Source organism: Dendrobium catenatum, unplaced genomic scaffold (assembly GCF_001605985.2).
Source record: "Dendrobium catenatum unplaced genomic scaffold, ASM160598v2 fragScaff_scaffold_249, whole genome shotgun sequence".
Classification (NCBI taxonomy): Eukaryota; Viridiplantae; Streptophyta; class Magnoliopsida; order Asparagales; family Orchidaceae; genus Dendrobium; species Dendrobium catenatum.
In genome coordinates, this window is record NW_021318711.1 from 145,216 (window position 1) to 161,013 (window position 15,798).

The window sequence follows — 15,798 nt, forward strand, 5'->3', positions numbered from 1 at the left end:
TCTTTCAAATAAAAAATGTCGAAAAATCTACTTGTAAATTAGTCGAAAATATTTTATCATAATCCGTCGGAAATCCACAAGAAAATATTCCGCCGGAAAGCCGTCGGAAAATCCATTGGTAATAAGCAATTTTCCTGTAGTGCACTTAAGGGTGTTTTCTTCCCTTAGATTAGTCTTCCCTCAATAGGGTTCCAACTATGGAACTTTGAACTTTGAAGGTGGTTTGGTCTGGATGATTGCCTTAGAGAAGGAATTGGTAAGTTCAGGTTCTTCCCTTATGACTTGCTAAGTCATCGTGTTTTACAATTCTCAACTTCTTAACACGTGAGTGTAGATGGGTAATGGTGTTGAGGTCAACGCTCTATCTTATGGCCACTTGTTGCAATCTACTGAGTGAAAAGAACCTTCAAGGTCATTGTCACCTAACACTTGCCCTTGGATACCGATCAGGGCATCTTGGATCATCTTTATAATCTTTATATCAATTTCCTGTAGGTCTCAAGAAGTGATGTAGTTGACATTCTCCATGTTCACGAAAGGCTCATGTTGAACTTGCTTATTGGTTTGGGTTTGTATTCTTGTTAATTGCATCAATCCACACTCAAAAGACATGAGAGAAATTTGGATCCAAATTTATTTGTGGATGACACCCAACTTTACTAGTAAGCTAACCTAGTGAGCTAGGACCAATGAGAATAGAATGCTACAGAATCCTCATAACACTGTAGGTCTCAAACTGACAAAGATCCACTATGAGTAAAAAAAAAAAGATCCATAAACTATTTTTCATAACCACTTATTTAGAGGATTATGAGGGCTACATGAAAGGCAATATAGAGAGAAAAATAAAAAAAATAATGCTACACTGAATGCTCATATACACGTTACCCTAAACACATCTCCATATGATTGGTTGGGGGATAGCAAGGCCTGTAGAGCTATAATGATTAGTCTTTGGACAAGTTTAGGAGTGCTAACTATGTATTGACGAGTTCAGTAGTGGCGAGAGTGTATAGAGAGAGCTCTGTGGGAGAGTACTCATGAAAGGAGCCTAGTAGCTGGCGTGTTTGTTGACTTTATCAGTGACTTGTGTAAGGATCTCAGGCCGCCTGAGGAGAAGGGGCAAGTGATATGTCAAGTGGAGAACTAAGTTTGATAGTCATGATGGGGTAAGTTGAGGGTCCTATGGATAGACGCTTTTTTTTGTTGGGACATTGGATAGACGCCTTTCAAAAACTATCTGGAGAAGTTGGTCTGCATAGGAAAGAACGATTGTCCATGACTACTCAGTGAGTGATAAATGTGGTCTAGTTATGGAACAATTATTACGGACGCCCTACAATGTGGCGAATTGCTAGCCTATCCCCCGGTCGCCCTACAAAGAAAGCTCTCTGTAGGCCCAAGCGAGATCTAACGCGTCTATTGCTCTTTCCACGACCGTCCGATAATCCCGATAGACGATGGGCATAAGCAATGTTTTCTCGATCTTCTTGCTGTTCTTGTCGAGTTATTCTTATCGTCTTTCTCCTCACGCGCCTCCCCCCTCTCGCTCTTACTCAACCGATGGCTTCGATCGCAAGGGCGGGGGTCTTTATTTCCGCGCGGCCGCTGAGCTGCAGGCATAGCAAGGTAACATGTCGTTGGAGATCAGTGTATTTCGCTTCTTTCCTCGTCTTTGATCTGCAGCTCGTATATATTTTCCGCTTTTATTTTGTTTGATATTGAATAATCTGTACCAATCGGAAGGTGATGCGACTCTGCAACTGTTATTTACTTCCGTTCTTTTCATTTTTTTCCATATTCCTGATGCCTGGATTAGAATTGCATATTTTATCTTCTGATTTTTTTTTTCTTTTGCATTAACCTGATACCACAGAACTGAAGAGACGGTATATTTGCAAAAATCTTATAGTTTGTAGTGGTGTTATGCACATATTTTAAGTACCAAACAAATCTGTGCTGATCTGGATAATGCGTACGTAAAATGCTCTCATTCTTTCAGGGAATGCAGTTGCATTAGCTAGAGAGAGCTTGATTTGCTCGCCGTATTTAGATAAGAGAAAATATTGGATTTTTTTTGTCGGTTATATTTAGCAGTTTTGTGGAAACTGAAGGGAATTCTTGATAGATGCATAAAGCATAGCTTCGCATCTTGAGACATCTTCATAATGCGGAGTTTTCATTAGGCCAGGTTTTACATCTTGAGCCATTTTCATAGCCCATCATTTGAGGGGAATGCATAAAGCAGTGAAGATGGTGCCAATGCACCGTCAAATTATTATTTTATTTTGATAGCCGTGCTCTTTATTATGGTTAAGATTGTTTTCAAGCATTTGCTATTTGATTAGGCATTCTGGCTATAGATAGACCCCTCTAGTGATGATCTATTGTGACTCCACCAACCATTGATGATCAAAGTTCAACAATACATAATATATTGAAATAATAATATTTTTCTTTTAGTGGATTCCTCCGCGTATCATTTCAGCTATGATGTTCTGATAATTGAGCCATTTTTAGGGTGCCAGAACACTAGGGATAGAATACGAAACATCAATTCAGTTGTTAGGCTTGTTGAATGGGAGCTTGCCCTACACAAGCATCCTTTTCCATGCTAGTTGGTGAGCAACTCAATCATATTTGGCCTTGTTCATTCCAATATTTTCTTTGCTTGGCATTCAACTGGTGTGTTGATGTTTTGTGAGGCTTGAAGTTTTCTTTATTTGTTTATTAAAGAGTTTGACCAGTTGGAGGGATTAAACCTAGATGGCTTTGCATTTTGATTACTTAAGATATATATGGTTGATGAGCCCTCCATTTATGATCTGCCCTCCATTTATGATCTTTGAATAATCATGCTAGTCATTGGGCTCAGAGTCTTTAGTGTAGACTTAACTTTTCTTTGAATGGGGGTTGTATTTCTTTCGCTGATGGTTACCCCTACAAATTATGATTTCACACTTATCAAATTGATCATCAAGGTGAAAATCTCTAGATCACATTTTCTTTGATGTTGGGAGCTTTATTAATATTGTTAATCGTTTTGGTTATAACTTGTTGTAATCTTGCTTTTCATTCGGAAAAGAATCTTTAGAGTAATCTTAATTTAACTTGAATGGGTATCTCTACATCTTTTGAGGATGCTAATCCCTTTAGTTCTGATTTTGAAATGATTAAATGCATCAACATGGTAAGGAGATCTTGAGTATGTTTTCTTTTAGAGTTGGGAGCATTAATGATATTGGTAAATGCTTTGAAATAATTGTGTTTGTTATTAGAGTTAGAGCTATCTTGCTTGATGTTGTGTTCATTTAGGAATGAAGCTGATTTATTGTTGATCATTCTTAATATTATATCTTGAAAAGCTAGATATGTTTTCTTAGTCTTATAGATAGAAACTCCAGGCTATGGTTTTGTTAATTTTAGCGGGACTCGACATATTTATTGCATCTATTGAAATTGACCCGGAACCTCGACTTGCATCGCATAATCAACCTTGATCATTTAGAGCAGTTCAAGTCCTTGACGGATTAATCCTCTTTGGCAAGTAAACACCTATGAATACTTGTAGAGCTTCTCGCCTTTACGATTCCAATCAAGTAACACATGTTCGACATCTTCTTTGGTTATCCGTCACTGGTTTAAATTGGTTGTGGTCATATCACCTATTAATGGATAAGTGGTACTTTTTAATCAGTCACTAATGGAGTATCTCTCAATCAAGCTAGTAGAATCCTATAATTAAAGAGATTGCACCTCCCCAAACTTTTTGGAGGTGGTATTTGGATGTGGCGCCATTAAAAGCTATCTTCCGTCAACCTGGCACATTATAAGGTTTACTATGGTTTGCACCTTTATTTTATAATTGTTTGTTGAGCTTCTTACCTTGGAAGGTCAATTTAGCTACACATTCTCAACCTCCCAGTAGGCTTGGTCATCCTTTGATGAAGGACATGCTGATTCTTTGATCATGGCCATCTATTGTCTATATATTTTGTATGAACAAAATATTTTAAAGCAACGCTACTAGCCTTACAATTCTATCCGTTCAACTTGATGCCTCCTTTAATGGGTGATAGGCTTTTGTTCAACTCAAAGATTAAGGCACAACATATTGACCGTGTCCTCTTGCTCTTTGTCAAACAAACAGGTAGGCATTGGCTATCACCCACATTTTCTTAATCATGAATTTCAGTTGGAACCCATATTTTACTTGAATCATGCATGCATACGAAAACAATTTGAAAAGAAATGAAAAAATCAAACCTTAAATTGCTCTAACTCCATTGGGTGAGATCATAAAATTCATACTAGTAGAAGGCATGAGTAGTCCTCTTGGTGCACTTAATGTTTTCTCACTTTAGCAATTCGTTGGTAGAAGAGAAGTACTCATGTATTCTTAGATAAAGGTTCTATGGTTGACTACATGAATCTCCACCTTATTTATATGTATAAGTGAAAAATTATACTTCTTTCTCGATATTTGGTCATGTGCGCGCACCTGGGTTCATTAATGTGGAACCTAGCTATTACTTTTATATTTATAGCTTCTTTCTATTAGCCTCATAATTTAGGTTATTGTTAGGAATAAATCCATCAAAGTTTTTAAATCTATGTTCTTATAATTATGTAATATTCATTATTAAAGATACATACCATATTTTGCCCCTTACTGGATATATCATATCTATTATTATTTGGCTTCCTAGCATATTTTGCACAAATATTGTGTTGTTGAACTTGATGGGGCATCAAATTGGATCTAACATACCAAAGTGATTCTATTTGATATATTTGAAGGAGTAACTAAGAAAGGTAAAAGGATTCATAACAAATTTTAACAATTAGAATGCTTAATGGTTTAAATTGATCTTAGTGCACTATTGTCTAATTTATTTTTATAAAAAATGTTTGGGAGCATCTGAATTTCTATTCATCTGAATTATTTGGGGTTTGGTTTATGAATTTTCATTTTTCATTTCTTCTTGTTGAGTATTGTTTGAGGTGTTCAACCTCTCATTTGTGTAGAATTATAAAATGTTGGAGGATTGTGAAATGCATCTATTGTTCAGTTAGGAGATTATGAAGGAAAATTATAATCTTAAGGTCAGATGTAATTCAAAGTAATTTGTAAAGAAGAAATGAAAAACAATGAGGTTTTGAAAGTCGCATTCCAATACCTTTTTTTGTAATAACAAAAATTTCTCAAATACCCAAATGAACGATGGATTGTAACCTTAATTTTACTCATAAAATAATATTAAGTTATTGGGAAGATAGGTAAAAGTGAACGTGAAAACCAATACACCCCAAAGAAACTGATGATCAAATTCACATAATTAGAAGAGGTACTTTATTTGTATCGCCAATGAGATTTTACCTACAGCGTGTTAGAAAGATAACCCTTTTTATTCTGAGTCTCATAGTAGTTTTACTTTAATGTTTTCTCTTAAATTCAATGTGGACTACTAATGATTGTTTTAGTTTGTTTGAATCTAAGAGCATTGTCATTAATTTGAAATCTGTATTTAGCAACAATAAATGCATTTGATTTGATATGTTTCAGTATCATGGCCATTTTGATGATCTGATGAGCTTATGATTAATGATTCAAACTTGGGTGTATATATATATATATATATACTAAAGTTATTGTTTGTACCAAACATTTTATGTTATTGTCAAAGGGATTAAAATAAAAATCCTTTGTGGAGATCATTTTTTCTTTAATAAAGGTGTTTTTCTCGAGATATAATTGTTAGAATACCCCCTGATGCAATACTAGATTATCTTATTTGTTTTTCCCAAAAGAAATGATATGTTAATAATTTAAAGCTACTTATAGGCCGTAGGTTGAATACATGCTTAAGTTTGTATATTAATTGGTTAGTAGTGTTTAACTTGGAATTCAAATCAAAAGTCTCAAGCTCAACTCTTGATAAACCTCGTAATATACAAAACTTTAATTTTCATCGCAATACCACCTACCCTTTGATTGAGTGGCAACATTGCAAGATTTGATTTAAAAAAAAAAAAAAAATTGCAAGATTTTATTTATTATACTGCGCCTAAACTTGAAACTCTGCTGTTTAGAATATAAAAGTTAACCATGACTATACTTTATTCTATTGTGCTTTGGGTTGAGTGGGTTCCCAATGTTTAGCAGATAATTTTATATTTTCTTCATAATGATCTTTATTCAGAGGAATCAGAGGAAACAAAATAAGTAAGAGTCTATAAACTTGTTGAACATAAATAGTGAGTATAATCCATCTAAAAAAATTTTTATCTGATTTTTTTTGGCTTTGGTAGATGCTACTTGAGTAATAAAAATAAATAAATAAAATTCTATTTTTCGTTTATTTTTTGTTCTTAAACTGACATCTCCAACAAGCAATTGTTAACAAATTTTAATGTTATTTTAGTTTAGCTTGCTTTTTTAATCAAACAACATTCAATTTGCAATTCATGGATGTTGATCTTAATCTACACTATAAAACAGTAACAAGACATTAAATTTCATTAAATAAATTGTTTTTAATCATATTCAAGTGGCAAATCATGATCACTGATAGTTTTTTTTTTTTAAATTCATGATCACTGATCTTAATCCACACCATGGAGAACATTAGGGCGTCAAATTTCTTGTGATTTTAAGATGAGTCGGTCATGCGTCATGCTTGTGAATGCAACACCCTAATGGAGGCGCGATAAAGCAAAAATAAATGATTCAACAATTTTATGCAGAAGTATTTAAAATAAGTAAATTTATTCTAGCATTTATAATACAACATTAAGAATAATTTCAATAGCTCCAATTCGAAAACACTGCACAGAAGGTTTTTTATTTTGGTGTGGGGCATTACAACTAATCCATTTTCTTACTCAAATTTAATTAACTATCAAATATTGTTAAATAGTGATCACATTATATTATCTAGTTAATATTTTTGTAGCGTTTATGATCATTATCTTGCATTTACTATACATATTATTAGTCTTGTCCTCTTGTCATACAAAAATCCCAAGAAACTTTCTGATTTTAACCATTCATCCGAACTTTCGAATTTACATCATCATCTATATTTCTTTTCTTTTGTATAATAAAGTCAAAATTCTTAATTTACCACACGTGGTATTACTTTATGTTCTAGTAATATTGAATAGTAATTATTAAATAACATACCACTAAAATTATCTATCATATACTCAATCTTTATAATGCTAATTTTAAAGTCTTTAACTTATACATAGTTTTTTTATATATTTTTAATTTTTCACTTTTTTCATTGGATGCCCAACTAATTAGAATTTATATCATAAATAAAAGCATACATTAAGCATCTCACTTTGAATTGTATTGATGTAAACTTGCAGACTTACTATAATTAGAAACTCGTGTAACTCCACAATTGCTTTTAATACTAGTCAACGCTCATTCATATATTTCTTTGATAACATGAACATATGTTTGATATGTTGTCTAAAATATTAAATTAACACTAATGATATTAATTCATAAATTTTCTCAAGATAAATAATTATAAAAAAATTTATATAATGCTTCGCCATTAATTATCTTAACTCAATTACTTCCATAGGATATCATCTTATCATAAAACCAAATTGATTCTTTAAAATTTATTTAATTTTTTTTGAGGCAATATTTCATTAAATACTGTCATTGCCAGGTCCCAAGTCCCTGATGAGAAAATGGAGGGTTGTGTTAGGTAGTCGACAACCAACATAAAATTTTTCGAATAATCATGACATGAATCATTTAATACATTGTGTTAATGATAGTGCGTTTCCTGGAAGCGACGCGTTGTATGACTAGAATATAGTGAAAGTGTGCAAGGTTGTTGCATTGGCGCCCGGATGCAGTATTAAATAAACAAGGGTTTTCACATCATGGACGAATGTGGGCAAAGAAGCTAGTCAATGAAACTAAAATTAGGTTAGGATCATAGAATATAAGTTTCTTTACAGAAAAATTAATGGAATTAATTGATATTATGATTCATATGAAGATAAATATTCTATGCATTCAAAAAACTAAATGGGTGGGAGAAAAGGCTAAGGATAATGATAGTTTAGGGTTTAAACTTTGGTATTCTGGTAAGAGTTATATTAGAAATGATGTATGTATGATTATATATAAGAATTTTAAAGATAATGTTGTTAAAATAGATCAAATTCGAGATAAATTATAGCTTTGAAGATTATTATTGATGATAAGATTATTAATATTATAAGTGTTTATGCTCCTCAAGTAGGTTTGGATATGTGCTCAAAATTAAAATTTTGATATGACTTAGAAGAATTAATATAAAAGAAACCTCTTGAAGAAATAATTTTTATAGGAGGAGATTTAAATAGACATGTTGGTAGAGAGGTAAAAGATTTTAAAAACATTCATGGTTGCTATTAGTTTGGAACGACTAATGAAGGTGGTAAGACTATATTACATTTTGCTTTAGCTTATGATTTTGCTATGGCTAATATCTTATTTAAGAAAGGAGATGAGCATCTCATCACTTATAAGAATGGATTTAGTAAAACTCAGATTGATTATTTTGTTGTAAGAAAAATATATTGTTTAGATTATAGAGATTATAAAATTATTCTTAGTGAAAGTCTATGTACTCAACACTGCTTATTAGTTTTGGACTTTAAAATGAAGGGGCAGAGTATGAAAAATATAGTATATCATTGTTTTATGATTAGATGGTGGCATTTAAAAAACTATAACAAAAATATATTTGAAAGTAAGATTCACGATCTTAAGATTTTGTTGGTGCATGAGGAAGCTACTGTTATGTAGGAATTAATAGCTTTTAATATTAAGAATGTTGCAAAGGATGTGCTTGGAGTATCAAAAAGAAAATCTTATAATAGTAAAAATAGTTGGTGGTGGAATCAAAATGTGTAACAAAAGATAAAAAATAAGAAGCTTTATTATAAAAATTGGTTTAGATGTAAAAATCTAAAAAATTGACAAATATATAAAGTTGTCCGTAAGGAGTCTAAGAAAGTATTTTGCGATGCAATAACTTTAGATTTAATGATTTATATAACAGAAAGATCTATGTATGAGCTAACCAAATAATGAGATAGGAATGATTTAGTTCAAGTGAAGTGCATTAAGGATGAAAATCAAAAAGTACTTTTTTTAGAAGAGGATGTTCAATAAAGGTGAATGAGATATTTTGCTAAGCTTTTCAATAAAGATTGTGAAAATACGATTGACTTTAGTGATTTTAACACTCTAAATGAAAATAAATATTTTTATTTTTATTGTCGTATTACTAAAATTGAAGTTAGAGAGTTTTAAAGAAAATGAAGTGTAGAAAAACTATTAGACATGATGATATTCCAATAGAGGTGTGGAAATGCTTAGTAGATGAAGGAATTTTTTAGTTTACTAAACTTTTTAATATTATTTTGAAGACTAAAAAGATGCCAGATGTGTGGAGAATGAGTGTGTTGATTCCTATCTTTAAGAATAAATGTGATGCATAAGAGTGTGCAAATTATAGAGGAATTAAGTTAATGTTTCATATTTTAAAACTATGGGAGAGAGTTATGGAGCAAATGTTACAACGTGATACTAATGTTTCTCAAAATCAATTTGGATTCATGCTGGGTAGGTCTACTATGGATGCCATACATTTATTGAGAGGTTTGATGGAGAAGTATAGAGAGAAAGAGGAAGATCTTCATATGATATTTATTTATTTAGAGAAAGCATATAATAAAGTTTCAAGAGAAGTGCTATGGAGAGTTCTAAAAAAGAAAGAGATTAATAATGCTTATATTCAAGTCATTAGATATATTTATGCTAGATCTATTTTTTTATCATTTGATATCGTCTTCATATTCAATATTTCATTGAAAAAATTTATTTATCAAATTACTATATTATCCCAATAACTCTCTAAATTGTAATATATATCTCATGTAGAACCTTAGCCTTACCTTTATGTTTTTTTTTTTTTTTTCATATCTAACTTCATTTTGCTTTTCTAATCTATAATATGCTCATCATATTGTTTTAAGTCTTGACTCTTAAAGTCTAGCACATCACAAATTAAAGATTTGACTTTTATTTTAGGACTTCAATAGTAGTTATACCTGTCTGCTTTATAGTTTCTTTCAAATAAATGCATGAATCTTTGTCAGCTTTGAAACATACCACTCTATGTTAAGCGAACATTTGATTTAAACTTATGTGTTATAGTTGACTTCTGTTTATTCAAGAAAAAAAAAAAACATTAGAAATTAGGATTTGAGCAAACATTCTTTTCCAATTTTTGAAAGAAGTATTTCTCTTGGCCAATGTCATGCGGTGGGGATGCACCTTTATTTTCTATGTTTCTATTAAGTTGGGTTACGGACTAAAAAAAGTGTCTTGTCACATGAGGAGGCTATCGTTGTGTAAAATAGGTTTCTGTGAAGAGGTTGCTTCCCCCATTCAAATTGTAACCTCTAGGTAACATTGGAGCATAGTAACTATCACATTTATCTAGTGACTGTATATACAGCTATTTTGATGGTGGATGATTGTGTTATGGCTTTCGATGCCTTGTTTTTATTCAATTAACATAAAAAACAGTTAATAAGACGGCTTAGATATTATTGGAGGACCTTGCAGAAGGTTATTCTTTGTGATGTCAACGCCTTGGGAAAACAACACCTAAAAAGATGGTCTATAGATTTGGTTGGTGGAAAAAAAAAAAAAAACTGGTAAGTATCTGTTTGAAACTTCTTTTTTGCTTGTTGAACTTTTAAGAGTTCCTGTTTCGTTTCATGATTGTAAAATTAGCTTGGATGCTCCTATAAATCTATACCTTTAGATTTTTGCTGTATCAATGCACAAGTTTCATGGACTGAAAGGTTTGAAAAAAATTATGAAAACTTTCTAATTTAATTATTTGTAAGCGACATTCTTGCAAAAGAAGTGGAAGGACGGGAAGGGGTTCCTATGTTCAAAGATTTTGAATTTCTGGAGTATTCATTCTTCTTGTTTCTGTGTAATAGCAACGCACATTTTTCATGAACTGAATGAAGTGGTTTGATAAAATACAAAGACTGCTTTCTAACTTTTGGTAGGCCACATTCTACCAATGAGGTGAAGAATTGGAAGGAGTTCTGAAGCTCCACTGATTTTGATTTTAGGAGTATTTATCCTTCATCTTGTTACTTTCTTAATGTCAGAAAACCTTATGCCTGAACATGTCACACAATATCAGATCGGCTAAGCTATATTCTAATGACTTTCTGATCTACAGGTAGTTAATGGAATTTCAGGCTTGAAGTCAGTTTCATTCTTCGGACAAAGCAAAAATTTTCCATCACTGCGGTCACAGTCAACTCCTCAGTTTCGTATTTCATGTGCGGTATGTCTTAAAATCAGGCCTCTATTATGTACCTAGCAGTAGCATACATGATTATTGTTCTGAATTGCTGCCAAAGATGAATCTTATGCTTAATATTTTTTTTTTCAATTGATAATACAAGACTAAAAAGATGCCAGATGAGTGGAGAATGAGTGTATTAATTCCTGTTTTTAAGAATAAAGGCGATGCACAGGATTGCACGAATTATAGAGGTATTAAGTTAATGTGTCATACTTTAAAATTATGGGAGCGAGTTATAGAGCATAGGTTGCGACGTGATACTAATGTTTCTCAAAATCAATTTGGATTTATGCCGGGTAGGTCGACTATGGAAGCCATACATTTATTCAGAGGTTTGATGGAAAAATATAGAGGAAATAAGGAGGATCTACATATGATATTTATTGATTTAGAAAAAGCATATGATAAAGTTCCAAGAGAAGTGCTATGGAGAGTTCTTGATAAGAAAGGAGTCAATAATGCTTATATTCAAATCATTAAAGATATGTATGCAGGAGCTATTACTTGTGTTCAAACACAAGGTGGTTTGACCAAGTATTTCCCTATTTCGATTGGGTTACATCAAGGATCAGCCTTAAGCCCATATCTATTTGCTTTAGTCATGGATGTTCTCACTAGACATTTGCAAGATGATGTACCTTGGTGTATGCTTTTTGCTGATGATATTCTTCTTGTTGATAAGACTAGAGAGGGAGTTGAAGGTAAACTTGAATTATGGAGGTCAACCTTAGAGTCTAAAGGTTTTCGCTTGAGTAGATCTAAAACGGAATATATGGAGTGTAATTTTAGCAGTAATAGTCCTAGTGAGGGGATTGTGACTTTGGGCGATCAAGTCATTAATAAGAGTACACGTTTTAGGTATCTTGGATCTATTGTTCAGAGTGATGGTGAAATAGATGGGGATATTATCAGCAGAATTCAAGTTGGATGGTTGAAGTGGCGGAATGCATCGGGCTTGTTATGTGATAGAAATGTACCCCTCAAACTTAAGGGAAAATTCTATAAGATGGTAGTGAGGCCTGCAATGCTTTATTGTGCCGAATGTTGGCCATTAAAAGGGAAACATAATACTAAGTTAAGTGTGGCAGAGATGAGGATGCTTAGATGGATGAGTGGCTTTACCCTTAGAGATAGGATACGAAATGAGCATATACGTGAAAAGGTTGGAGTAGCTCCAGTAGAAGATAAGATTAGAGAGAGTCGCCTTAGATGGTTTGGTCACATAAAAAGGCGGCCTTCCGACGACCCAGTTAGGAGAGTAGAGGTATTAGATTTGACTTGTGTTAAGAAAGGTAGGGGTAGACCTAAAAAGACTTGGTTAGAAAATATTAGGAATGACCTTTCTTTATTAGATTTAAACGAGAATTTGGCTTTTAATAGGACACAATGGAGAAAAAGGATTCATGTAGCCGACCCCACGTAGTGGGATAAAGGCTTGATGTTGTTGTTGTATAATACAAGAACCATTATTTTTTTCTCTATTGCCATGACTAGCAACTCCGTTAATTTTTCTTAGCATCAATTATTAAACCCTTTGTTCTTAATTTCTTATAATATGATTAAATAAATATGATAAAAAAAAAATACTGAAGATTTGCACTGGAATTACATAATAACTTATTACAGCTATTCTTGATCTCATGTTATGTATGTTTACATATATGTTTTGAAGGGGGCAGCTGGAAGGAAAGGAATCTTCATCTCACGTTTCTACCCTATCCTCTCTCTACTAAAATGAAAGCACATAAAACAACTGTCCTGGAGTAGTAGAAGCAAGAACAAAAGTCATATTCACTTGATAAATTGTATGAAATTTATCAATTTAACTTAAAGCGTTGCAAGCACAAGATATTATTGCATCCGATTTGATTATGGATGCCTCTTAAGGAAGAAGCATTTCATGAAGTTTAATGCATTGTTAGGCATTGCGGGAATTTGCTAAAAATGGCATAAATTCTAGTGAATGTTTGTGCCAAACCAATACTTAAGTAGCTATTTTATAATTATTTTGATGACAAGTTAGGCATGATTTGAACAACCACCGACTGTTCACATATATTGAGGTGGTACTATTTACGTTTGGAGTGATAATAATGTTTACCTTCATTGTACGACCATAAATTTAGACGAATTTTGCAGAGTAATGTTTGAGAAGACCAATAATATTAAGATTAGTAGTGAAAAAAAAAAGAAAATTTAGGTAAAATTTATTGAAATAATGTTTATGGAAATGCCATGACATCATAGATTAATATCAACTTTACTCTTCCATTTGTGCAGCTAGATGAAAATAAAAAATAATCATATGATTTACCAAAGCATTTCAATAGTTAATACTTATGTTAGATTCATCGCAGACATTATTTTATCCTTCTACTTCATTAGACCATATTCCCGATGCAATCTTCCTTTTCTGGAACTTCATATCCATAGTTTAAGCTGCTTTGGGCAGGCCAAAACAGAGACGCTGGAGAAGGTCTGTAAGATAGTGAAGGAGCAGCTGGCTCTCCCAAAGGGTACCTCTGTTACTGGTGAATCAACATTTTCTGCACTCGGGGCTGATTCTCTTGACACGGTAACAATGTTGCGTCTTTTTTATTTTCTATCAGAGATTACAGAATTTAGAGGGCGGATCACATAATTGGGTTTTCCTGCCCTGTGACCTCGAGGTCATTCCTGGTGACAGTCTATTTGCAATGTATACATAAGGTCGTGCACAGGAGCCTTTTCTCAATTTCTGCATTGGCGGAAACCTCAAGCATTTGGCACTGTCAGATGTCAATGAGCTTACCTCCAATTGGAATAATTTAATCGTGGTTTCATTAGTCCATGAATCGGCAAACGATTTTGAATTGCTGCTTCATAACCACTTTGTGATGCCTATTGAGCTTTTCTCCATGAATCGGCAAAAGCTTTTTCACTGTAACCATTCATGCCTATTGAGCTTTTCTCCTGAAACTCAATAACTTGTAGCTTTATTTTCAGGTTGAGATTGTGATGGGCCTTGAAGAAGCCTTTGGCATCAACGTAGAGGAAGAAAATGCTCAGAGCATCACCACGGTGCAGGATGCTGCTGATTTGATTGAAAAGCTTGTGGAGGCAAAATCTAGCTAAAGAGCAGACGTCCTAGTTTTTTTTTTTGTGTGAGAACTTTTAGGCGTTTTAATCCTAACTATTGTCATGTCTAATTCTACTCTTTGTTTGAGTGCTTGCATTATTTGAAGCTCTTTAGAATCCATTATGCACTGCCATGTTTTTTAAGACAGCCAGTTGGCTTCTTTATGTCTCATCTTTTCTGGTGCTTGCTTTTTAGGATTAAGCTATATTATTACTCCTTCTGGATCTAATAACTTCATTTGAAGCAGAACGAATTATAAAGGCTATGAACCAAATTTAGGGATGAGAATGGTTATTAGACTGAGTTGGATGAGAGGCTAATCGAACCCTCCCGAGTATGGGTTGGATGAGATTCACAAAGTTCTTAAGAGTTAAGAGAGATGGAGATAAAACAAAGAACTAATGTTTCAACTAAGACACTTTTTTTTTTTGATATCTGTGCCCTTCGCTCGCCCCCTGTTTATATGTTAGAATTGACAATTAAGCTACAGCCGATAATGTAGCTGCCATGTCGATGAAATACCCCTTATGCCACATTCTGAGCTAATTTTGAAAGAGTGATGACAAGTAGCTTGGTATGGATGGAGACCGCGGGCTGCACTTCAATTAGTTGACTTCTGAATAATGACTAGTTGGGTGTCAATCCAGTACCTTAATGCGGATATTTTTTTCTGACTTAATGAGGATATGAGTTGTCAGATGTCGGTCTAGTTATGCGGACTGAATTATGTTCAAGTGACCTTGTGCTTAGTGGCTCTTTGGGTGACTTCCAGGCGGCAACTATCAACCTTTTCTTTATTTGAATCAGCTCATTTTTTGCTAACTCATTAGACATGTATCAGGCCCAACTAAATCTTGACCTAAACAAACATGAGTGCATGAATGACTTGTGTGCTAGTGAGTACCTTGAAGGGGCAGATTTCCTCCTCACTGCATGAGTATGATACCTCTCCCCTAAAGTGCATGCGTTGGTCCATAATGTTGACTTCAAACGTTATTTATAGTGCCCGATGTGATGAAGGGGAGTTGCTTATTATTTTCTACTCGGAAGATAATAATGAAACCACTGGAAAATTTCGAAGATAAAAATGACGTAATGAGTGTTATGTAAAACATGATAACAAGAAGGTTACCAAGAAGTCAACTTCACTAGTGGGAGTTCCCCTCAACTCTACTAGAAAAAAAAAAAAAACATTTCTTCTGTACTGCAAAGGTGCATGTTTGAGAAAGAAAATGTGCTTTGCTAGAAGTGTGATGCTGA

The 15,798-nt window shown here is 33.3% G+C and overlaps 1 protein-coding gene across 1 annotated transcript; it reads left to right on the plus strand.

Moving 5' to 3' along the window:
* Nucleotides 1-1,471: 1,471 nt before the first annotated feature.
* On the plus strand, nucleotides 1,472-14,709 carry LOC110091868 (acyl carrier protein 1, chloroplastic). Its single transcript, XM_020816127.2, has 4 exons — nucleotides 1,472-1,629; nucleotides 11,292-11,399; nucleotides 13,873-13,995; nucleotides 14,406-14,709. The coding sequence occupies exons 1-4, from the start codon at nucleotides 1,474-1,476 to the stop codon at nucleotides 14,532-14,534; spliced, it is 516 nt and encodes a 171-aa protein (XP_020671786.2). The 5' UTR covers nucleotides 1,472-1,473; the 3' UTR covers nucleotides 14,535-14,709.
* The last annotated feature ends 1,089 nt before the right edge of the window (nucleotides 14,710-15,798 follow it).

Bases quoted from the DNA above. Each gene is read 5' to 3' on its own strand.
- LOC110091868 (XM_020816127.2), top strand. From the start codon at position 1,474: ATGTTTTCTCGATCTTCTTGCTGTTCTTGTCGAGTTATTCTTATCGTC. The intron at 11,400-13,872 runs GTATGTCTTAAA...TGCTTTGGGCAG, and splicing joins AGTTTCGTATTTCATGTGCG to GCCAAAACAGAGACGCTGGA. The intron at 13,996-14,405 runs GTAACAATGTTG...CTTTATTTTCAG, and splicing joins GGGCTGATTCTCTTGACACG to GTTGAGATTGTGATGGGCCT.